The following is a 26,199-nucleotide window of genomic DNA, read 5'->3' as shown; positions in this document are numbered from 1 at the left end:
GTTAACCCTTCACGTGGCAGCTGTGACACGCGTGCCCAGGGTTGCCGACCCCTGCTCTAAAGCATCTGATTTGGATTCCTGAGATCAAATATATTTTCCTTTGGCTTTGTTTTCTTCCCATTTGTGGCTTTAATGTAGTGTTACATCCTGTTTGTTTGCTTCCATCTGTATACATGTCCACATTCACTGTTATGTTTCTATTCTTACATTGCTGTGTGATCACTGTTCCCTCTGCTGACTGATGTGACCTTTTGTAACTTACACTGATACTTGTCATATTTGTATCTGCGTCTAAAATGTAAAAAGTTTTCCATGCTAAAACACAGCTCCACCTCCTGCAGTTCTCCCTCTGAACCACTAGATGTCTCTGTTATCTAAATGAAGACGTGCAGCACAGGAACCACAGCAGCGCTCAGATCACACGTGTCCTGTTATTATGTATAAAAGCATGAAACAGGTGAGACAGGTGGGATCAATATTAATGTTGTGGAAATATATGAAAAAGCAACAGAAGAGTGAAAACATTTCGTGTTTCTAGAAAGATCTTTCAGCTCATAGCTGCTCACAGACTGTATTTACAAGTGACAAACTGCAACTCTACAGTACATCTACAGTATATATCAAATATATTCTGTATTCAAATCTATTGAGTGATGTTTGAAAGTCTTTCCAGGTGAGTTTGATCCAGGAGGGTGTGAAGCCAGAGTCAGACAGAGACTGTGCAGAGACTGTAGAAGGACAGAGCAGCAGCAGAGCAGTCCAGATACACTGATGATCCTCTGTCAGATCCAGAGGGACACACAGGGATGATGCTGGACTCTACATTGTGTCTGACAGTGGAGCTGTTCTCAGAGCAGTTCACTCTGCAGCACTGACAGTCGTCTGCACTTCTTCTCATTCCTCTGTCAGTCACTGCTGGATGAAGCTCTCCTCTCCACCTCCCAGTAACATGGCCCAGTCAGAGCGTCTCTACACACAAGCTGCTGCTGCTTCAACCTCTCTGGATCATCAGGACACAGCTCCTCCTCTCTCAGCACACACACCGTCCTGTTTACCATCATCACCTGCAGAGAGAAGAAGGAAGAGCAGAGGAGATAAACGAGTGTTTCCAGAGACTCTTCATCAGCTGTCAGTCAGTGATGCAGCACATCCAGTATAAAGAGCAGCAGTGACTTCAGTGCTGGGACTGTACTAGGGCTCATTGTTGCTTCACTTTTTCTAATCTTTGGATTTTTATTGAAGTTGATGAAAATGTTTTTCCCTCCTAGTTTGAGTTTGGACTTTCATTCATTAGAAGAACCTTGGTGTGTCCACTCTGAGCTCTGTAGGAACCCCAACAACAAGCCCAACAATCCAGATGGACGGTTCCAGCTGTTAACTGGAGGAATTCCATCCAAACATCTGCTCTCACTAAATTCTTCCTCACCTACAGACTGTGTTCTTCACTGCTTTAAACTTGGAAATGAATGCAGTCATTGATCTGCGTGCTGCTTTGTTCAGAGAGCTGATTGGCTGTTGACAGTGTTTGATCAGAGCGTGTCAGCCATTACTATGGTGACAAAAAGGTCAGAAACAGGAAGTGTTTGTGTCCAATCCTGAAGCCTGTCACCATTCTCCTCTCACAGCTTCACTGAGAAGCTGCAGCTTTACAGGAAACACTGGATCTTTGTTTCATACTGACTGTGTTTAGTACAATACTGCTGACAGCACCACCCACTTACTCCATTACTCTACTTACACCAACCACTCCAGTCTGTAGTCTGGACTCTGCTGAAGATCAGACAGCTGCTTCACATCTAGATCCTGCAGGTAGTTTCCCCACAGCTCCAGCTCTCCCAGATGGGAGGGGTTGGACTTCAGTGCTGCTGCCAGATAATCACAGCTTATCTTTGACAAACCACAGAAACTCAATCTGTATAAAGAATGAAAGATGTAAGTTTATTAGACAAAGTGTGAGCTTGAAATCATTCAGTGTTTCATCATCTGTTCAGAGCTGAAGAAGATTCAGAATGCAGAAGTTTAGAAAATGGAAACTCCAAACAGCTGAAGCCAACAGGAAGCAGCTTCAAACAGGAAACTGTGCAGAGTTTCAGACTATATGTCCTGATGCAGCCAGTTGGATTTTGGAGATTTGAATCTCTGTTCTGTGACTAAGTCCTTGAATCATTTCTTCCAGTTGGTCCAACAAGACAGACTAAGTATTGGACATGTGTTGTGGCTCCATTAGGGGAGCTCCTAAATGTGATGTGATGGCCCCTCTGGGTCTGTCATGTCACAGGACTGAAGAGAGCTCAAACTGGGCACACAGTTGTTCCAGTCTGGACCAAAGACTCTATACTGGGACTGAGGGACTGCTTTGACTGAACCCACTGGGACTTTTTAAAGGCTCATGTTCTCACTTAGATCATCGATTTCTACTTACAAATGTATTTCTGGGAAAAATGGGGATTACTTTGAAAACAGGAAGTATTTTCCCCAATAAGCAGCCCTGGATTAGTAAATCACTCCAACATGTTCTCAGGCAGAAGAAGCTGTCTTGTTATGAGGGAGAGAAGAAAAAGATTGAGGCACAGAAACTTGTTGAAAGAGAGATAAAGCAGCTAAAATCAGGTGTAAAAAGTAAAGCAGAGGATGAGCTGAAGAAAGGACACTCAAGGCTGGCTTGGAAAGGAATGAAGTCCATTGAAGTCCATGGTGGGGATGCAGGACAAGGAGCAAAGATGAATGTGATGCTGAATCAGCAGAAGACTTGGACTCATTTGATTCCAGCTTTGATATCATTGATTTCAATGAAGAGCTTTGTGATTGTAGCAAAGGGCTGGTAGCTCTGAGAGTCCCACTGATGAGGTGTTTGTGTGGAAATCTCTTAGTGGGACCAAAGAGAGAAAAAGCCCTGGTCCTGATGCTGTGGGAGGGAAATGATTGAAGTGTGCTGTGAGGAAGTGACTGGGCGATTTTCACACATTTTCCAGTCCTCCTTGGAACAACAAGAAGTTCCCAGCATATGGAAACAAAGGTTAATTGTCCTATGGCACTCAGTAGGGATGGGTACCGGTATCCGGGTTCATTATGGCACCAGTTCTGACATAAACGGCAATACCCACACCGAAAAGCAGCACACATTTCTGTGCTTTTTTTTCCAGAGATGTCATACACTTTGGATTCTAGCCAATCATTTTACCTTTCCAAGGATAGTAGGCGGGCCCAGGTACGTACGTTCTTTTGGAGCAGAGCTACAGATTAAAAAGGCCCAAGGCGAAGCGGTCTATAGTATGGCTGTACTTCACAACAAAAGATGCAAACTCAGCAGCCTGCAACAAGTGCTTTAAGCTGATACTGTGCAAAGGAGGTAACTGTCACGACCTGCGGGAACGGCAAGGCGCTGATCAGCATCTCTCCACTCCTAGCCCCCCTTCTCTTCTTTTTTTCCTCTCTCTCTCCCTCTCCCCTGTTTTGCCGGGGCGGAACTCATGGCGGGTTCACGCCCTCGGTCCACGCCTTCCCGGATCATGCACACCTGGGCCTCATCAGACCAGCTGGTATATTAGAAGGAGGAGATCAGCTGTTCAACGCTGGATTGTTGTGAAGACTCTAGTCAGTACACGTCGAGCCCTAGTTTCCCACACTTCCGTCTCAGAAAGTTAATGTGTGTCTCTCTGTTCTAGATTCCCCGGACCCGTCCCCGTGTTTCCCCGTGTGGTGTGTAAGGGGTGACTGGTCACTAGCGGAGAGAGGTTGGCGTGAGCGCGTGTGTGATTCCCTTGTTTTCCCTGGAGCCCTGGAACCCTGCCTCTCACATCTTGTATATAGCAGTGTCCTCGCGCTGCCTGTAAATACACTTGGTGAAGATCTTGTAAATAAACCGTCTCTGTTAAAACACAACTCCGGAGTCCTGCGAGTGGATCCTCAGAGCAACCCGTGACAGTAACACCTCGAATCTGATGAAACACCTGGCGACGCATAACGTTTTTTTAAAAGCCGAGAAATGCACCGTATTTGATAGCTTGCTGCAAGACCTCACACCAAGCACATCTACTGCAGGTGTGGTGCCTGTTATCGGACCCGGAGTTAGTAACATCCCCCAAGAACCAGAAGAGGAGAGTCCTGGCCCCTAGCCCTGCCAGTATAGCAGAAATGATGACGTTCTTCTCTGGGTCAGTAGCTTAATGTTGTTGGTGTGTAATTTACGTTGAGTAGGCTAACCACGTTACTAAATTAATGCATGTAAGGTGAACTAACAAACACCGTCATAGTTACATGCGGCTGTCTTCTTCTTTGATGGCAGATACTCCCTGTAAATGCCGGCAAAGCCACTTTACTTTGCGCTTTTATTTTGAAGAGTACCTTAGCACTTCCTCTTTTATTGTGTCAGACTTCCTGTTCTGTTCTCGGTGAGGCGACGCAAACACATTGCTTCAGAACTGGCTAAGAGATGTGCATGGAGGAGGTTGGCTAGCTGCTTCAGCATGATTAGCACCCTTGGAAGCAGAAAGAGTTTTCACGGTGCCATATTGTCGGTGGTTTAAAGAGGAGAGAATAAAGTTGCATCAGTCGAAGCTCTCTGCGTCACGAGTGGTAATTCCAAGTGGGCAGCTACACTCCCTTCATCCTGGCCAAAAAGGCTAAAATGACCAAAGAAAAAGTGGAAAGCAGCTAAACATGAGAGGTTTTTGGACAAAGTTTGTGTTCTCCATTCTTTAAGCACTGGTTCGAGCACGGTTTAAGCACCGGCACCGTTTCAAAAGTACCGGTTTGGTACCTGTATCGGATAAAACCTAAACGATACCCATCCCTAGCACTCAGTGATGATGGTCCTGTGGCCCCAACAACTCCACCTCTTTCTGTGGAGGTTGGATGTTCTCCCACAGTCCAATGAAATGCTACTTAGGTTCATTGGCGCTCCTAAATTGGCTGTAGGTGTGGATGTGAGAGAGTGCTTCTCTGTCTCTCTCTGTTGGCCCTGTGATGGACTGTTCACCTGTGCAGGTGGACCACGCCTCTTGCCCTATGACAGCTAGGGCACAGGCTCCAGCCCTGCGAGCCTAAACTGAATAAACAGTTAGCAAAAATGATTCATAGATGGCCTGAAATTCCCCAGTTAGCAGTTTGGTAGATAGCTATGACATGCTAATCCCATCCAGCAGCTGTATTCTACCTGTAAGCTGATCCCTGCTGAGCCAAAGCACTTTTTCATATACAAATTACAACCTTTAATAGAAACCTATTGGTCAGCATCTTATTAGCCTGCTGTTAGCTTCATTCCAAAGAAAACTGAGAGAAACTAACAGAGTTGATAAAGAATAAAGATAAATGTGCTGATTTAAAGAGTTTGAAGTGCTTCAGATGATCTCTGTCCACTTCTGTCCACTCATTCATTCATGTAAGCTTTCTAATGCAGCTTTGATCTTCACAGTCTGCTTCATGAAACTCATTCTAACCCTGAATGTCAGAGTGTTCCTCCTTCTCTTTCCCATCATTCATGCTGGCAGTGGAGGAGATTTGGATGTTGGACTGTGTTTTGGATGATGTGAGATTATAATATTATTTTATTTCATGTTATGCCCCTAAGTAAAGATTGTGAATTATTATGTAGTTTTAGTTTGCATTATTCTCCTGAATTAGAAGAAGCTGATAACTATTGCATTTGTTAAACTGGTTTGCATTACATTAGAATGTTGATTTAGTGTGAATGAGTGATATTGTGTATGATGCATTATACTGCTGAGTTATAAGAAATACTGTTCGCAGAAAGTCATTGCCTTATTTGTCTGATTAGAAGAGAACATGCTGGAGTTTTCTGCCCCATCTCAGCAGGAGCAGATAAACAGGGAGCCAAGGTCATAGCTTAGGCGCCGTGTGAGAGAAAGCATGTGAATGTTTAGGCTTTTATGATAAGGTGGGGGCCACTAGAGGCTATAAAAGTTTGATCAATGCTCCACCATTTTGAGATCTGATGCTGTCTGCGTACGGTGTCCATCTCCCACGCGTGTGATCATTAAAATCATTGTTTGACTCAACCCGGCCGGACCAGTGTTGTTATTGTGGTTTTTCCTCTTGTGTCCATCCCCAATTTTGAACTCGTAACAGCTTGGGGGCTCGTCCTGTGGTATTGGGGTGGAAGTTGGAGGTTTGGACGGTCCGAGGTTGTCGAACGGACAGGCAGAAGCCAGTGGTCTGACGTGAGTGGGCATAAGCCGGCTTATAAAAAGGTAAGGCACTACCTGTTGAATTATTTCCAAAGTGTGCCAAATTGGACATGACTAACCGTGGGCTTGAGAGTGCAAGCAGGGCTCTCAGAGAGCAGCAGAGTGAAGAGGGAGACTTCCTTCAGCGCCCTGCCTCAGGCTTGTCAGATGTAGTGATCCCAGAGAGCCCTGAGGCCTTTTTTAAACTAACAGAACAAACACTGAGGTCTTCCACTGGGGAGGTTGCTGCTGCAGACTCTCATATACACCCTCTGGATGTCAGCCGTTTCCACCTGCAACAAACGGACAACAGCCGCACTTCTGCAAGCACAGAAATGGACTCCTCATACATGGGATATCTGCGACTAATGGGCGATGGGTGAGTGTCGTGGAAGTATTGACACAGTGAGGAGGATGGGCTCTGAGCTGAAGGAGGAAGAGGATACGGTGTCTGGACTGGCAGATCCCAGTAGCTCAGAGTCCCAGACTTAAGGAGTGATTGAGCGCTGGGAGCTACTGCAGGCTCAGGACCTCAGGAAGGAGATGAGAACAAAGCAGAACGAGCAGCAGTGGCAGCAGCTGAACTCTGACCTGAACAAAATCTTGACTTGGCTGGGAGAGACAGAGGAAGAGCTGGAGCAGCAGCGTAGACTGGAGCTTGGCACGGACATCCAGCCGATTGAGCTGCGTATCAAAACCCTGAAGGAGCTACAGAAGCAAAAGGGTCAAGTTAAGGAGGAGCGGAACAAAGAGAAGATGCAGGACACTGGAGAAAAGGACTGCCTCAATTGGGGCCAGAACCAGCATGGACAGAACTTTGAGCAGCAGCACCAATGGATGCAAATAGACTGAAATGGAGGAGGGCAGGACCCAGGGCACGCTTCAGGCCGTGGTTTACCCAGAACACCAGAACAGGAAAGTGATGAACACAAACACACATATCTACATGCACTGACTCAGAATGAAAAGAAACACACATATGAACATATGCACTCGTTGATTGAGTGAGAACTGACACACACACACAGAAATCGAAATGTTGATTCAATTCACTGAGAAGTGATTCACACACACACACACACACACACACACGCTGATGCAATGAAGAATGCTTTACTAACAAACGCTGCACACAAACATGCAAATAGAGAATATGTTACAACAACAGAAACCCATTGATTGTTTATTGGTTAAATGCATTTCGTGCCACCCAGAGGGCATTTGTGTAGATTTAGGGGACAGGGTCTAAAGCAGTTTGGTTATGAAAACAATGTCTGTGTGTGATGTCTGTTTATGGCTTAAGGCCTCCACTGAACTGTTTACTGTGCTTCACACAGCCTGATAAGGAGCAGTGGTACAGAGTGAAAATGATGAATTAACGGTGTGAGTTTTATTTCGGAGAGAATATGAAAAGGTTGTGTTGATTTAACTTAGTTGTTTAAGTTTCTGCCAAAGCAAAGCATTTGTGTGCAACCAGTGTCCACTATTGAATCAAGTCAATCCAACATGTTTTTGTCAGTGCAAAAAGGAGTTACGGTACCGGTATGCCTGCACAATATTGTCCCGGGAGGGAGAAAAACTTTTTGGTGAAGTTGTGGTTGATTTTTGGGTTTTGTTTGACACTAGGTTGATTTTATCAGTGAGGTTTGGATTGTTTTCCTTCTCTAAGAGGGAGAGGGATGGTTTTATGCTTGGACATGTTTGCAATGGGCCCCAGTATTGGTTATTATATGAGTATTTTATTAGTTACGTTTGTTTTTGCTTTTATTACAGTGCACTGAAATAAGAACATCTGAGAGGTGTGATCCACCGGTGGTGATATTTTGGTATTTTGTGAGCTCCTGATTTAACAAATCAGCTCTTTAATCCAGGCCTGAGAGATGGAACTTTAAAGCGCTATAAAATATTCTTACTGAAAACAGTCGCAAAGTGTTTTTCTCCATGATTATAATGGGCTTGGGAGAAATTCACTTATATGGGACACTGATCGAATGAGAAGTCCTGAGCCTAAAAGGATTGCAGCGAGTCAATCCAGTCCAAAAAAACAAGGAACTGTTTTCCTTTAAAATGATGACGTCATCTTGCTGGTGAGGGAGCCTCGAGTAGGCTGCGCGTGAGACGCCATTATCAGCAATACCTGGTATGAATGTGTGTGGATGTATGCATGTGACTGGACTGTGATGGACTGACGACTAAAAGTTTTAACTGACTTGATACTGAGACAAAAATGGTGCTGACTTTAGGATTAGTAAATGTCTACAAACAATTCACCCAGCCTGTAAAAGAAGGGTGGATGTTTTGTCTTGCTTTGTTTTGTTTTTGTAAGAACAGAAGGATGACAGAGACTAAAGGGGGAGGCTGCAGCTTCACAGGAGTGTGAACTGCAGACTGAACCCTTTGGTTGCTAATTTTGAGTTACTGATGTTTGCATTAAGAAAATTGTGTTTAGTAGCTGTGTTTCGATTAATGTATCACATTATATTGTTGGGAATGTTAAATGCTAAAGTGAAGAAAAGGTTCGTTTTCACTCATGACTGAACAGGTTACTGTTAACCGTAGCAGGCCACTGTAAAAAGTCAATTAACGGTAATAGAAAAAAATAAAAAAATAAAAACCCTCTACTGAGATCTATGAATAACAGGGGAATGATAGACTTGTCACACTCAAAATGGAGATATGTAATGATAAACACTGGTCCCCGCCTTTTGGGTGTTTTCTTGAAATAGTCAGCAATTTAAAAGTAAGATAGAACTGACAGGGGCATGTGCTGAGAGGTGGTGCTGCACAAAAAACCAGAGCAAAATAGAGAAAATTATGGTGATTAGCTTTAGTAAATTCAAATTAAAATGTACCATTACACTCAGAGGATCAATACGAAAGTCAATATATGCTAGTTTTGTTTGTGAGTACATGACTGGTGACTGATCTGTCCTGAGCATTTGTTTTTACAGCACCCACTTGATCACACCAACAGTTTCTCGCCACCGAAAGGGGGTACTTGCAAAGAATAGCGAGGAATATCATCAAAACTGGGAAAGGTAAGCCCCAAAGGGGGTGATAACACCACAACTTTCACTTATGGTCAAATTCTAAAACTTTGACCCCGAACTTGAAAAAATTCTTCAAACATTTAGAGACAGAGTGGAGGTCTAGATAAACATAATGTCGCAAACCACATAAGGATGGAGCATTTGAATCGATAGGAGGGGGAATTAACACGCAGTAAAATGTTGATCATGTTGATTATGTTTATTCCAGTGTGCAGAGCAAGATTATTATTATTAAAGAAAACAAATGAAATAACGAAAACTAGAAGTGGAAAAACATTTGCGTTAACGGAAATAAAATCAAAACAAAAAAAAAAGGAAAACTAACTAAAACTGTAATGAGTGTTCACAAAACTAACTAAAATTAACTGGATTTATAGCAAAATGTGTTTAGTTTCATTGATGTGTGCGTGCCCTACAATAGACAAGTCAAGGCAGTACGTTAGTTGAGTCGTCTGTGTTGCTGCTCCGTCCACGCGCAGAAGCATGTCAGGAAAAGTCGGGAGAAAGCGCCAGAGTCCAATTTAGGATTACTTTGAATATGACTGTTTTTTAGACATAGCAAGTGTCTTGTAGTGGAATTATGAAATTTTTGTAAGCAGGATATTAAAACATTTATATAACAATATCATAAAAATGTAGATCAGGGATCAACTTAGAAGTCACTGACACTTCACTAGCTGTAAGCCATTGGTTCAGGAATAAGTGATGGCACTGAGCTCTCTATTTCACAAAAGTCAATTAATTTATGATATCTGAGGAAGTACTGTGATTTTTATTTGGAGACACAAAGGAACATTTGGGACTTCCCACATCTCACATATGTTTTACTGTTGCACCCACCCATTCTACAACTGAAATGCCTTGGACTGTTAACCATTTCAGGCAAGTGGAGTGAACCATATTTTGTTACACTCTCATCTGGTTGGGGCTTCCTTTTCTTGATTTTTGGAGAGAACTCTTCATTACTGGTATTATTCAGGTTTTGTTCACATGTTTGTCCCAGGTTTCTCAGTCAAGAGGAGCTTGAACTCCAGATACTGTGAGTTATTTTCGCACATTGAGATCATTGATAACTTTCAGCAACGACGTGATCTTGTAGAAACAATTAGGTGTCATGGATTCAGCTATAATTGCGACTCTTATTTTTTACTTTACTGGAAAACATTTCTGCATTTTATCCATATTTTATTTTTAACTCAAAATCAAAAATTCCAGATTCTCCTACATATCGGTTTTGGACCAGATAGGACGACAGATTTCAGGTGGCCCTGTGTTTTTCTCTATTACATCTGCCACTGCATCTCGATAATCTTTGTGTGGCTCCTCCTGTGTTTTCACCCTCTCCTATCTGGCTAACATGACTCTCATCTTCTGAAGAATCTATGTTTGAATCTCGCTCAATTATTCTGTTAAGAATTCTCTCTGCCTTTGTTAAAGAGTTGTCTACTAGGAAAAAGTGAAATAAATATAAGTACAAAGTCCCGACGTGCACTAGAGTACACATTAATAAATTAGTCATGTTCTCTGTGAAACTAAATAAGCCTAATTCTTAAGAACCCCTCAAATTATTTACTAGATGTTTATTTTTGAAAATTAATCAAAATCTGAGTTTAAAAAACATTTTAAATGTAAATATCATGCTTACCTTTCTTTCTTCCATAAAATGTGCTTGTGGGCATGCCAGCCATTTTGAAAAGGAAGAACAATTGGCAAGGCCGCACCCCCACACATGTGATAAAATTTTAACATCAGGACTTAGATGAGTGGCAAGTAGACTATGAGAGCTACCAGCAACAACTAGAGGTGTACTACAGTGCGCGAAAATGAATTACTGGGTCATCAGGGGGTATGAGGGACATTTATAACACGAAAATCCCACAAACCTTAAAGTGCACTTGAAGAGCTCATCAGGGGGAGCATACTCCCCCTCCTCAAAGAGCTCCCCCACTCAACCCGCATCCCCGGACAAGGCAGTGTGATGCATCCCGAGACAACAGGACGGGGACATCTAAATAATTGTGTGAGTCAATGGCCTTCAAAAAGTTTATCAATTAACTTGAACCAAAATTAGGAACACCCGGTGCTGCAAGAGTTAATAGTCTCAATACCCAAGGATAAGCAGAAGAGCATGACTGATATGATGGAACTGGGATTTGGTTACACTTAATTTTTTGCAAAACACAACTAAAACACAACTAAACTAAAACTATAACTGGCACTACTCAAAACTAAACTGAAACTAAGGATTTTCAGAAAATAAAAACTAGACTAAACTAGCAAACAATTGGTTAAAAAAAAAAAAAAATTAGAAACTGATACATAAATTAAAAATCTGGAGTCGAAACTAAATAAAAAATAAAAACTAATGAAAATGGCGAAACGTTTATGACCCTGGTGCAGAGATTGGCAGATCTGACCAGGAGATGTTATAAAATGGATTGTCAGAACAGTCAGCGTTAAAGTCACTTTTGACAGTCCAGACTGGGGTGGTGTTGAACATCTTCGGGGCGGAAAAGGGTTGGTGTGACCAAGGCGTGGTTTGGCTTGTTGTATGTATATTTCAAGATGATATGGCTCTGGATGGACCAGTTACGAGGGCATGGACGGAGGACAGACTCATTACATGAGGAGGAGTTTCCTGGGATTGAAGATCCTCTGGGTGAGTGGTTGACTAAAAGCATGCATAAAATAAAAGCTATATTTCATTATTGATTGGTAATAGATTGATAAATTGGCCACATTTACAGCCGTATTGACTTGTTGTGGACGTAGTCGACTTCATGTTTAAGCACTCTAATTAACAGATTGAAAATAGAGACATTAAAGGAAGAATATGCAGCGCCACCCTGTCAGATGTCAGTCATGAAGGGGCTCAGTGATTAATTAGGTGAGCTGCATTCATGGCTGACTCATAGCAGAGTTTCCCCTGCTGTGGTCAGTGAGGGAAAAAACAGGGGGAAGTCAAATTTAAGAGAGCCATTTATAAACGTTTATGTGTCAAGTTAAACGGGACAAAAGGGGGTGTTTTACTGTTATTTTCACATCGGCATTATTATTGCATCAGAATCATATAACAAGCATTGCATTAATCATTTATTGAAGCTTTTGACAGTATACTAACATTTGTGTTCCAGTGATTGTTATAACCTCAGGTTGATCTTCTATTTACAGGTGTTAGGATAATCATATAATCTTTCTTTGCAGGTGTAACCATGATCATTTTTATACATGTTGCAGTTTGTTGCTCATTATAGAGTTGTGCTCAGGTTAATAAAGGTTAAAAGCTACAGTCAGCGCGATGTTTGGCTGATCTATGGACTGGAGTGACTTAGAGCAAAGAAGGCCGCACGCGCTTACATAACACTGATATCATGCTATTTTTTGTGATCTTTTATTCGATTATATCTTTGAGTTAAGTTTTAAGTAGTGGCAGTTAATTAAACGACATTCATTAAAATATTAAATACCTGAGTCAGAACATTACACGCAGATCACCTTAACAATCTGGGAAACCTTGTAGCTGCCTAACCTTTTCTTTTAATGTTCTAGCTCCGTTGATTTGGCACATTGGAATGTGTCAAAAAAGGGGGGAAGTTGGGTTTTAACATCAAACAGGGGTTAGATGAACATTTCTATGACTTCATTTTATGTTTTTAATAACTTAGGAATGGTAAAGCTTAAGCTAATAGCAGCCCGAGAAGTTTCCGGACTTTTGTAGAGAATCAGTGAGAAGCATAAATCATTATTTCCATGTTTAAGCATTAATCATTGAAATGAACTGAATTAATTAGACAAATTAATAATTTTCAGACACACCTTGCAATTGTGCTTATGATGAGTTGGCACTTGGTCTTTTGAAGGTCATAAGCTTCGTTCGGCGTGATGGTTCGGACTGATATATTGCAGGTATTGACTTTGAGTGCAGAGGGCTAAATGCAAACACGCTTACACACACATAGGATATGATTAGAATAAATCCCTGGGACATTCTGAATGTTTTAAACCAATTCTGAATCACTAGAAGGTCAGTAGATAACAACATTAGATTATTAGAGCTAGGCAGAGAGGTGTTTTGGTTTTCTGTCTCTTACAGAGAAAGGAACAGACACCAGACGAGGTCACAGATATACGGCGATCCTTCGCAGCGGAGACAGACACAGTGACTGCTGAGACACCAACTGGGTCCAAGGGTCATGGCGTTTGGGCTCCGATTAGTCACCTCAAAGGATGGATCCCATAAACACAGCAATAACCATGAAGGGGTTGGCGGAAATCCGGGAACACCAGACCAACGAGGTTCGAGAGGCTCTTGGGCAAGAGGGTGACATGTTCCTGTTCCCTTTTCTGGAGGATACACAGGACACACCAGACCCGAGGATACACAGATCGTTGTTTGAAATCGGGGCAGAATAATCCCCTGAACTGTGCCACGACTGAAGGGTTGTCTAACCCCTTAGGTTGAAGAAAGAAGAGCAGAGGATCACCTAACTGGAAGACACTGGTGGCTGCAGCAATAAAATAAAGGCTAAAAGCTCCTTGGACAGGGGTTCTAGTCTGAGTACGTCTGAAGGGTATAAGGTAGCACCAAATAAAGCTGTGGGAGAACTGGGGAGTGTCATCTGTACCTGCTACTGTTGTCATAATAGTTTTTCTTGCACCTGACTTGCGCAAACACAGAGGTCCTCTCACATATGGTTTGCCCATCAGGGGGACAGAGGGCCTCAGGAGTGAGAAGAAATGAACCCAGCCACATTGGATTACAGGGTGTAGGTGAGCTCATTATTCTAACGAGCTCATCAGGGGGAGTGTGAGATTATAATATTATTTTATGTCATGTTATGCCCCTAAGTAAAGATTGTGAATTATTATGTAGTTTTAGTTTGCATTATTCTCCTGAATTAGAAGAAGCTGATAACTATTGCATTTGTTAAACTGGTTTGCATTACATTAAACTGCTGATTTATTGTGAATGAGTGATATTGTGTATGATGCATTAAACTGCTGAGTTATAAGAAATACTGTTTGCAGAAAGTCATCGCCTTATTTGTCTGATTAGAAGAGAACATGCTGGAGTTTTCTGCCCCATCTCAGCAGGAGCAGATAAACAGGGAGCCAAGGTCGTAGCTTAGGCGCCGTGTGAGAGAAAGCATGTGAATGTTTAGGCTTTTATGATAAGGTGGGGGCACCAGAGGCTATAAGAGTTTGATCAATGCTCCACCATTTTGAGATCTGATGCTGTCTGCATACGGTGTCCATCTCCCACGCGTGTGATCATTAAAATCATTGTTTGACTCAACCCGGTCGGACCAGTGTTGTTATTGTGGTTTTTCCTCTTGTGTCCATCCCCAATTTTGAACTCGTAACAATGATGTGTGTATGTTTGTGTTGGACTGCTGTCTGTAAAGCAAACGCACATTTTGCTTTGGATTTCAGTGTCAGACAGACTTTAAGGTGGAATGAAGAGTTGGAGAGTTTCACAGTGAATTATCCAGTGGAGGATTTTTCTTCTTCTTTGAAGGTTTGAAATGTGAACATTGTTCTGCTGCAGTCAATGGACTAAACCAGAGAAGAAGAAAACAGACTTTACCATGAAGATCCTCAGTGTGGATCAGTATAATATCAGCCTGATGTCTGCAGTTTAGTGTCAGCACAACTTTCACATCATATTCATCTCAGCACAACTAAAACATGCTGACTGACCTCAGAGTTTCAAGTCCACATCCTGGACTCTCCAGGAAACCACACAGATGCTTCACTCCTGAATCCTGCAGCTTGTTGTTGTAGCTCAGGTCCAGCTGTCTCAGATGGGAGGGGTTGGACTTCAGTGCTGCTGCCAGATAATCACAGCTGATCTCTGACAAACCACAGCCCCTCAATCTGTATAAAGAATGAAAGATGTAAGTTGATTAGACAAAGTGTGAGCTTGAAATCATTCAGTGTTTCATCATCTGTTCAGAGCTGAAGAAGGTTCAGAATGTAGAAGTTTAGAAAATGGAAACTCCAAACAGCTGAAGCCAACAGGAAGCAGCTTCAAACAAACACGACAAGAGAAAAAACTCTGAATGTTTCACATTAAAGTCGTACATTTATCATAAAAACAGGACAAAGACTTGAAAAAGTCGTGTTTTTCCTTCCAGGAACCACAAGGCTTCACTTTTAGAGGTGAAGTGTGAAAGAAATTGACATATTTGAAGTCCAACACCTTTTTCCAGTCACATTATAAAAGCAGACAAACTACAAGCTCATTTTCATTCCAACAAGTCATCTTCTGACCTGGACTAACAACACTGGTCTCTATGTGCAGCTGGCTGTGAGACCAGTGCTCAGGGACCGTCTACAAAGTGCAACACTGAAAGAACATCACACACTCATTTGCTTCCAGCACTTTCACACAAACATCTACTGTCATTATTGTCACCAAACTCTGTGGATCCTTTATTGCAAATTCAAATGGGATCAAATGGTCAGACAAAAGAGGGTTATGAGGAAATATGATGAAATGTTGTGTATTAGCAGCAAGTTATGGAATCATTTTCCTCAGAAACCAAACAAAATGATTGACAAACGTGTTTTTACAAACTCAGTGTTGGACTTGGATCAGCAGGATAAGCTGATGTTTAAAGGCATTTGAGTCTCGCTGTATGAGAGTCCAGTTATTACTCAATATTTAAGGATGATGTTCTTTCAGTGTTGCACTTTGTAGACGCTCCCTGAGCCTCACAGCCAGCTGCACATGGACCAGCTGACATTACCCAGCATTAGAGGCGGGTGTAAAAAAAATGGATTTTCCTATTTAAATGGTTTTAATTTGAATAAAGCGATGTTGATTCATTCAATCCTGAATCGATTTTTAATATAAATGTATTTTGCCAGAATCTCAGGTTAAAGCTCCCAAAAGTATTTCAACAACAAGCAAACAGATAAAACAGTAAATGAGAGCAGCTAAACACACAAAGATGGAAACACAGAGCGTGGATCGTTCACTCGATGGCACGTACACGGACACGCCGTCGGGGCTGAAAGTGGACAGCTCACAGATCCTGAAGCTGCAGGTTTCATCTGTCTCCAACCAAAACTGACTGAACCAGCAGCAGAAGAAGATCCAAACTACGCTTTACGTTTGATGAACATCGTCATGAATTCTCTCTGACTTTGACCTTTACTTCCTGCAAAGCTCTCTCTCTCTCAGTGTACTTCAAGAACAGTTTACCTTCAAAAATCTGTTTCCTGCATTATTCACTGCTTATTACGCACCAGTCTGCTGTTGTGTTCACTGCTGTCGGCCTCCGAAAACAAAGCCTCATTTCTGCTGTTCAATACTGAAGAAATTTAAACCTTTTAAAATGATGACAGATTACAAACTCTCAGCTGTGTCTGTAATCAAACCTCTGTAACTTTGCTTCACTTCAGCAGCATCAGCTCATGTTCACATGTTGATTCATGGTTTGCTTCAGTTTTTGATGGACTGCAGAATATTTTGAAGGTTATCTGCTATAAAAAGCCAGAACAGGAAAATCTGCTTCATGTGTTTCTGTTTGATCCTCAGTGACTTTGACACAAAGGCCTCTGCTGTGATGATCACACCTCTGATCAAGTCTCACAGTGTCAGCTTTGTTTTTATACATATGGATATGTGCTGATAAATGATCAGAATTACAATATTTCCCACTGTCTGCTGTGTGCCGTGACCTTTGACCTGCTAAAGACAGTCAACTGTGGATTATTCATTGTTGTGTCTGATACTTAGAACTGTGAGGAAGAACACTACACAGTTAATCAGGGTCCCCTCTCTCTGAATCAGGAAAGGTGGGCAGGCCGCGTGTGGGCCGCGGGCCATACGTTGAGTCTCACTGTTTGAAATGTGAACATTGTTCTGCTGCAGTCAATGGACTAAACCAGAGAAGAAGAAAACAGACTTTACCATGAAGATCCTCAGTGTGGATCAGTATAATATCAGCCTGATGTCTGCAGTTTAGTGTCAGCACAACTTTCACATCATATTCATCTCAGCACAACTAAAACATGCTGACTGACCTCAGAGTTTCAAGTCCACATCCTGGACTCTCCAGGAAACCACACAGATGCTTCACTCCTGAATCCTGCAGCTTATTGTTGTTACTCAGCTCCAGCTCTCTCAGATGGGAGGGGTTGGACTTCAGCGCTGCTGCCAGATAATCACAGCTGATCTCTGACAAACCACAGCCCATCAATCTGTATAAAGAATGAAAGATGTAAGTTTATTAGACAAAGTGTGAGCTTGAAATCATTCAGTGTTTCATCATCTGTTCAGAGCTGAAGAAGGTTCAGAATGTAGAAGTTTAGAAAATGGAAACCCCAAACAGCTGAAGCCAACAGGAAGCAGCTTCAAACAAACACAACAAGAGAAAAAACTCTGAATGTTTCACATTAAAGTCGTACATTTATCATAAAAACAGGACAAAGACTTGAAAAAGTCGTGTTTTTCCTTCCAGGAACCACAAGGCTTCACTTTTAAAGGTGAAGTGTGAAAGAAATGGACATATTTGAAGTCCAACACCTTTTTCCAGTCACATTATTAAAGCAGACAAACTACAAGCTCATTTTCATTCCAACAAGTCATCTTCTGACCAGGGGCCCGTTCTTCGTACCTCGCTAAGTAAGTTAGCTGGATTAGATTGTTGACGATTTCGCGTGATCTTGGATCGTTCGGTTCCCCGAAGCTCATCCGGGACTTGCTGTCATAGCAACAGAGCCGTAAGCGTAAACCTGCTCGGGAGCAGGTTTACTTTATGTAAACAGGATTAGATCGCGGCCACGCAGGTATGTCCGCTTCATTTATATGAAAGCAACAGCGATATTCCACCACTGTTTCACCATAAATAAATATTATCAATGTAACTAAAGATAATGCAGCACTTGATCCTTTCATTGAAGTCACACAGATACATACAGGTCATTTCCTAAAAAAAAGGAAATGTACTATTAACATCCTATTACATGTATGTGATTATTCCAGATGTAATTCATATTTCAGAGTAGTAATTGTAAATTACTTCGTGTAATCAAGATGAGAGACCACGGCTATAAAAGCGAAGGTGGATTTGGGAAGTCTGTCGCAGCCATGTCCTGTCCGTATACACAAGCCACCCATTGCGGAAGGTGCAAGATTGATAAGGAGAGTTTTCAGAATCCAGCGTATATTGCGGGATAGACAGGATCCTTTAGCTCAGCGCGACAGTGTGCTCATTGACAGATATCGATATTCCCGTGAGGGTATTATTTACTTAACCAACTTGTTGACGAGAGGGTGCAGGACCACCACCTGTCTTTTTTTTTGCTCTGCCCTTTTCTTGGTTGCTGTTATGAACAAACAAACAGATTATTTCAGGGTCTCTTTCCAAGAGACTAAAAGCAATATAAGTGATAAATATTACCATTCTGTAGAATATTCTTATATTTCACTTTTACTTGTTCCCATGTTCTAGTGGGTCCTGTTGTGGCTCTAATGTGAAAGAGGATATAATGTAACATAATATAATATAATGTAATATAATATTGGATAATATAGTGTAATATAATATGTTGTGAATTTTAGCACTACGGTTAGCATTTACAGGATATTGTTTTGTAGTGATATTATACAGGAAAACTGTTACTCAATAAGGCCCATTTACTAGTTGTCTTTCTCTTTCTCTGTGTCCCAAGAATTAATGTGTAAGAATCACAGGCTGGTACTTCAAGGTCGAAAATACCACAGAGATCACCTCCTTATTCCCATCCTCCCTTCTTTATCTCTTAGAAAAGAGCTTGTTAAAGGCCAGGTGGTTCGTTTCAGAATTCACTAATGAAAGAACTCTGTATTCTATGTCTAGGAGTGTATTTTTTGCTGGGATGATCATAAATTGTAGCTGAACTGATAAACTACACAAAGGATACTTCTTTGCTCAGAGGGCAGGAGGACGTTTCCTTATTTGGTCTGTACCGGTTTGAACTGAGAACCTGCTGACACACGAACCTTTTTTTTAAACTGTTGTATGATGATATTAGACTGAAGATTCTGTGACTTAACAAGGCTCTTTATGTTAACCGTTATTTTCTCTTGCCTTGTCAAATCAAGATTTATGGTGTGAAAGTAGATGCTAAGGTTGGAGGGAAAACACCAACAAATCACTCTTTTACCTATCACTCCCTTGCAGAAGATGTTTATGTGAAGACCATCTGGTTTTTGTGTCAGAACTCAGAATGTAGGAGACCTCTGTATAAGATTTATAGGTCTTGTGAGTACATCTTTATTGCCCTTGCTGAACAAAGGATTCCAACTGTCAGAAGGACACCACCTCACCCAGTGGGCAGGGTCTGAACTGAAACTTGTTGTCTGCCTATAAAAAACTGCTGCACAAAGAATAAACTTTGAGTTGATTTTGGGAAAGCAACCTGAACAGTCTCTGTATCATTTTGTTCTCCTAACTGCTCCCGACGTCGTAATTAACCCGCTGACGGTATATTGCTGAGTGTTACTTGAGAATATATTGCTGAGTGTTACTTATGAACAATTTTGAATCTTATAGGGTAAAGACAAGGCTAAGCCCACGCCTTTTATGACGGAGTTTCTTTCATAATACATCTACCCTACCGCCTACTGGTGTTGGCCAGAGGGGCCGATGGTGCGATATGGCAGCCTGGCTTCTGTCAGTCTGCCCCAGGGCAGCTGTGGCTACAACTGTAGCTGCCTCCACCAGTGTGTGAATGTGAGAGTGAATGAATAGTGGCATTGTAAAGCGCTTTGGGTGCCTTGAAAAGCGCTATATCAATCCACTCCATTATTATTGTTATTATTAGATTACTTACGAGTTTAATTTGTCAGCAACTTTCTGCCAGCCCTCTCTCCTTGCTTTTGCAGCCTTTGCAGTGTTCCCTTGCGTTCTGATTAAACTCTGAAACTCCTGAAATCCCTCACTCAAGAGTTCTTGCTCTGCTGCCGAAAAATACCGAGCGCGCTCCTTCGACATTTTCGCCAACCAATCAGAGGGTTGCCGATCAATGTTTCTACTATCGATGCGTAGCCCCTTTTACGACACTCAGTGATCTCACATTACTTCATCCAGCTGTACTAATCGTCAACAGCAGGTGTGTTCGGAGAACCAGATTAGCGAGCTCACGGTTAGCGCGATGATTTGGTCTTGGATGTGTCATTTGATCTTGGATGTAGTAAGCGACGTACGAAGAACGGGCCCCTGGACTAACAACACTGGTCTCTATGTGCAGCTGGCTGTGAGACCAGTGCTCAGGGAGCGTCTACAAAGTGCAACACTGAAAGAACATCACACACTAATTTGCTTCCTTCATCCAACCTGAAGAGGAAACAGAGATGCCTCCCCTTCAAAGTAAAAGCTGCTCCTTTTGGACACAGTATCAAAGAAAGTCTACAGTATAACATAGAAAAGACAGAAACAAGTTTTGGTTGTTTTTAAATTGTAAAGAAATGAAACTACACTAAGCTCAATTATGTGACAGACATTTCATCCCATGTCAGTTTGGCCTCATCCTGGGCCGGATTATCCAGCACACACTCTGACCACAGGCCCAGGGGCCACGCACAGCTGGGCTCCATCCAAGAGACAGGAAACAACCCAACACAATAATAAAAAGCACCATGTGATCTTCTTACATCTTCAAGACAAACATAGTAAAAACATGAGCATATTTGTTTCCTGATAAAATGATGTGACAGGTAGAACAGAGTAAAGTGGTGGTGTTACAGCCTTTCTCCCCTCTGCTGCCGAGGCTGTTAGTCTCTCCCAAACTCAGCTACAGGACTTCCAAATGAATGAAAGCAGCAGAAGTGGCTTTACAAATGAAAGAGGAAGAGGAGAAGAAGAGGAGAGGGAGGCCACCCTGACCATCACTCCAGCTGAAAACATCACACTTCCATTAAAGTTGGTGAGACAATGTTCAGCAGGATGAGCTGCTGGCTAATCTGGAGGCTGTAGCAGCAGCTCACAGTCACAGTGGATTTCCACTCATGAAAAAGCTCTGGCTGCTTCATTTCTCATCTCATATCAGAGACTTTAATGCTTCACTGAAGCTGTACTGTGATGCTCCCATATCCCAGTGAGGCCTCCATAATGATTTCAGCTGTTCTGTACACACACTGTGTGCCCTGTATGGCTCAAAGTCTCTGCAGCCTGTTTTTATCTGCTATCATCAGATCTTCATCATCCTCATTCACATCCCTCACACACTCTACAGCCTCATCAGCACTGACTTCATCTTCACTGACTGATGGAGCACAACATGACCCTGTGGAGGCTGAAACACTGTCCTGTCAAACATCTCCCCGTCACCACTCCACTTCTGTCAGCCTTTAAATGAACCCTGCTCAAGTCTGTCACTTCTGTTTGGAGCCAAAAGGAAAAACTGTTGTTCAGTCGTTTGGAAAGACAACATTTCTTAAAGCACTCAAACTTCTTCACATTTGTCTTCAGACACATCCTGAACATTTAGGAACTAAAGAAAGTTTCAAACATCAAAGACCTGAAATATAGAAAAACTACAACAGCCGCAGTCAGTGAACTCACCTCAGAGTCTCCAGTCGACAGTTTGGACTCTCCAGTCCAGCACACAGAAGCTTCACACCTGAATCCTGCAGGTTGTAGTTTTTACTCATGTCCAGCTCTGTCAGATGGGAGGGGTTGGACTTCAGAGCTGAGGCCACAACTTCACAGTGAGACTCTGAGAGTCCACACTGAGTCAGTCTGTGATGATAGAAAATATAAAATGTGTTATTATAAAAGCAGAAAATCTGCATTATAAACACAGACTGAATGTATATGAAGACAAAACAGAGTGAGGTCATAATCTGATGAATCTGCTCTTCACATCTGTGCTTCAGCTCCTCTTACTGTGTTTGACATGACACAACGATTGAGTCTCTCTCAGACCTGCAGACTTTTAATGAGAATCTTTGTTTGGCTTTAATCTGCAGATGAAGGAGGAAGATGGTGTCACATTTAGGCTTCCATAATGTCCACAGTCTGTCACTGAGATCTGATCCAGCGTCAGAGTGAAGACACACATTTGGACTGTTTCCTGTTTTGACTCCAGAACATTTTGAATGAGTTCAGCTCAGTGAAGAGTTCCAGCTGGAAAGATGATCTTTGTTTGCTACCTGCTGTCAGGTACGACTGTTCACATCCACACGCAGGAAAAACCTGCTGACTGTTACCAAACGGAGCAGAAATCTCATCACTGGACAATAATGATGAATGAACTCAGAGCTGCTGATATCAGATCTGATTTCAGGGGAACTAAACACAGAAATGATTGGCTCATTTTAGCTTTCTGAGCCATTATCTGCTGGTGTGTCGCTAGTTGGCAGAAAATGATTTGTATTCCTGTTCAGGGCTTCAGTGTTTATGAGTCCAGATCCAGGTGACAGCAAGTCAAAATGATGTTACCTGTCTGTGTCCAGCAGCAGCCTGTATTCACTTTGAATATTGTTATAACCTGACATGGATCAGTTTGTCTTTGATTGGTTTGTAAATGTCACTGTTTCCATTGGACCTGAGTGACGTACAAAGACAGAGAGGGAGAGAAAGGAGAGAGAGGATGGAGACAGCAAAGAGAGAGCAAACACAAAAAGGTGAGAGTGGACAGGTGACCAAGGTCAGCAACCAATCAGAGAGCTTCTGTTTGACCGACAGTCACTGATGATGGCTGCACATAACCAAGCAGTGTGTTACTCTGATATCAAATATGGATCCTGCTCTTATAATAATGATGATCAGATGATATTATTGTGTTATTTTGTAGCTGAATACGATGTTTGTGTGATTATCAGTGAAAGAAGCAGTGAGGAGGATGGAGAGAGAGAGAGGACAGAGGGTGAACTTAAAAATACTAAAAGGATTTTTCATGGATTTCATGGATGATTTGAGTGATTTCCAGCAGGACACTTAAACATGTCAGTGGACGTCCTAAAGAACATATTCACTGATATGAAACGTGTCACTGAACAGGATTAATATCAGTGGAAACATGGTGGAAACAGCTGTGACTGCATGGATGTGACACACTTCAAATCTGTTCTCCACTCTTGGATTTGGGATCCATGGAGCTGCTGCTGAGTCTGTACAATAAAGGAATGGTGTGGAAGGTTGCAGCGTACGGACACAAACACTTTGTGGTTACAATCTGATTTTATTTTCTAAATTAAACTACTAACCTACACTGATCAATGATGTTAATGATCACATCTGGACTCACCGAGCTTTTCTGCAGTTCCTCACAGCTGGAATCAGTCTCTGTCGTCCCTGCTCTGATGTGTTGTACTTCTGCAGGTCCAACTCATCCAGAACCTCGTCTGACATCTGCAGCATGAAGGCCAGAGCTGAGCACTGGATCTCAGAGAGTTCCTTCTCTGATCTGTTCTCTGACTTCAGGAACTCTTGGATCTCCTGATGTACTGAGAGGTCGTTCATCTCCATCAGACAGTGGAAGATGTTGATGCTGCTGTCAGGAGAGATTCCATAACTGTTCATCCACTTCAGGTTGTTGATGACTCTCTGGATGGTTCCTGGACTGTTCTCTGTCTGACCCATCAGACCTACTAAGAGTGTCTGGTTGGACTCCAGACAGAGGCCATGAAGGAAGCGAACAAACAGGTCCAGGTGGCCATTTTTACTCTGGAGGTATTTCTCCATGACTCTCCTCAGAAATACATCAAGTAACTGGAGATCTTTGTTATCAAAAACACTGGAAATCATCTTGGTCAAAGATTTTGATTTTAGAAACATCTTCAGCACCTTTGTCTTCCTGTTGGTGTGACAGTGGAACATGTAGACAGCAGCCAGGAACTCCTGAATGCTCAGATGAACAAAGCAGTAGACTGGTTTCTGGAAGATCACACACTCTCTTTTGAAGATCTCTGTACAAACTCCTGAGTACACCGAGGCCTCTATCACATCCAGACCACACTGCTCCAGGTCTTCTTGGTAGAACATGATGTTTCCTTTCTCCAGATGTTCAAACGCCAGCCTCCCCAGCTTCAGAAGAACTTTCCTGTCAGCCTTCGTCAGCTCCTGTGGACTCGTCTCATGTCCCTCATGGTACTTGTTCTTCTTCCTCTTTGTCTGAACCAGCAGGAAGTGTGAGTACATGTCAGTCAGGGTCTTGGGCAGCTCTCCTCTCCTTTCTGTAGTCAACATGTGCTCCAGAACTGTAGCAGTGATCCAGCAGAAGACTGGGATACTACACATGATGTGGAGGCTCCTGCATGTCTTCATGTGGGAGATGATTCTGCTGGACAGCTCTTCATCACTGAATCTCCTCCTGAAGTACTCCTCCTTCTGGGCATCAGTGAAGCCTCGTACTTCTGTTAGCCTGTCAACACATGTAGGAGGGATCTGATTGGCTGCTGCAGGTCGGGAAGTTATCCAGACGAGAGCCGAGGGAAGCAGATTCGCCTGGATGAGGTTTGTCAGCAGCTGGCTGACTGATGACTTCTGTGTGACATCAGACAGCAGCTTCCTGTTGGTGAAATCCAATGAAAGTCTGCTTTCATCCAGGCCGTCAAAGATGAACAAAAGCTGAGAGACAGCCAGCTTCTCTGCTGTGACCTTCTGTAATGTTGGATGGAAAACATGGAGCAGCTCCAGAAGACTGTACTGCTCATCTCTGATCAGGTTCAGCTCCCTGAATGAAAGCAGAACCACCACACTGACATGTTGGTTCTCCAAGCCCTCTGCCCAGTCCAGAGTGAACTTCTGCACTGAGAAGGTTTTTCCAACACCAGCCACGCCGTTGGTCAGAACCACTCTGATGGGTCTCTGTTGGTCAGGTAAGGCTTTAAAGATGTCCTGGCACCTGATTGGAGCGTCATGGAGGGCGTCCATCTTGGAAGCTGTCTCCAGCTGCCTCACCTCATGTTGGGTATGAACCTCTTCACTCTGTCCCTCTGTGATGTAGAGCTCAGTGTAGATGGTGTTGAGGAGGGTTCTACTTCCTGTTTCATCACTTCCTTCAGTCACACGTTCACATCTCCTCCTCAGACTGATCTTATGTTCATCTAAATCCTCCTGCAGACCAACATCTGCTGAAAGAAAGAAAAACAATGATACTAAAGAGAAAGAAAACTCTTCAATGTCTGAACAACACAAGAAGTCCAGTTTTCAGAAATGAGTCCATCAGCAGACAGATGTTCAGTCTTACTTTGTACACAGCTGCTCTGACTGGCTGTCTGCAGTCCAGCTCTGCTTCTGGATCTTTCTCCACACTGTGCAGAAGCTCTGATGGTGACACAGAAAAGTCAAAGTGGAGATACTTCTGTACACCTTTGATTGGACTCATTATAAAAAGGAAACAAAAGTTTTAACACAGTCATGTTTCCAGTTCACTGACTTACATTTATTCCATGGACACTCACTCTAACATGAACCGCAGCTACAACCCAACATTGTTGAGGCCTCATCTCCTCCTTTCCTGACTGTAGAGGTTAAATATGCAACAACCAACAAATAAAAGAATTTGGTTCATTTCAAAGAAATTCACACGGTGACCAAGTAAAGTAACCGTAGTAAAGGAGACAACATGCCGTTGATGGTGGGATTATTTGAAAGATTTGCTTTAGTCACGTCACCAAATGCAGTTGAACCACCCGTGGATCCATGTTTGACCATTCTACCACTCTGAGCTCTGCTTTTTAATCATTTTATTATTATCGAAAGAAGGCTTTCGACTCTGTAAACAATAAAATATTGTTGTCCAGATTGACTCAGTTTAATATCTCCAGTCAGTGTTAGATTATAATATTATTTTATGCCATGTTATACCCCTAATTAAAGATTGTGAATTATTATGTAGTTTTAGTTTGCATTATTCTCCTGAATTAGAAGAAGCTGATAACTATTGCATTAGTTAAACTGATTTGCATTACATTAGACTGCTGATTTATTGTGGATGAATGATATTGTTTTATGATGCATTAT

General features: G+C 42.4%; 1 protein-coding gene across 1 annotated transcript; it reads right to left on the bottom strand.

Annotated features, from left to right (window-relative positions):
- Positions 1 to 1,734: 1,734 nt before the first annotated feature.
- Positions 1,735 to 25,645, bottom strand: LOC146546202 (NACHT, LRR and PYD domains-containing protein 12-like). Its single transcript, XM_085266643.1, has 7 exons — positions 25,638 to 25,645; positions 25,424 to 25,500; positions 23,480 to 25,307; positions 21,793 to 21,969; positions 17,270 to 17,446; positions 14,936 to 15,112; positions 1,735 to 1,912 (listed from the first exon to the last, which is right to left on the bottom strand). Exons 1-7 carry the CDS (start codon positions 25,643 to 25,645, stop codon positions 1,735 to 1,737), a joined length of 2,622 nt encoding a protein of 873 aa, XP_085122769.1.
- Positions 25,646 to 26,199: the final 554 nt, after the last annotated feature.

Source organism: Mchenga conophoros, unplaced genomic scaffold, assembly GCF_057382185.1.
Source record: "Mchenga conophoros isolate Kocher_MC1m ecotype Shallow Benthic unplaced genomic scaffold, M_conophoros_male_GT1.1 unmapped_scaffold_5, whole genome shotgun sequence".
NCBI classification, from domain to species: Eukaryota; Metazoa; Chordata; class Actinopteri; order Cichliformes; family Cichlidae; genus Mchenga; species Mchenga conophoros.
The sequence above is the reverse complement of the archived record's forward strand: the minus strand, read 5'-3'. Positions and strand labels throughout refer to the sequence as shown.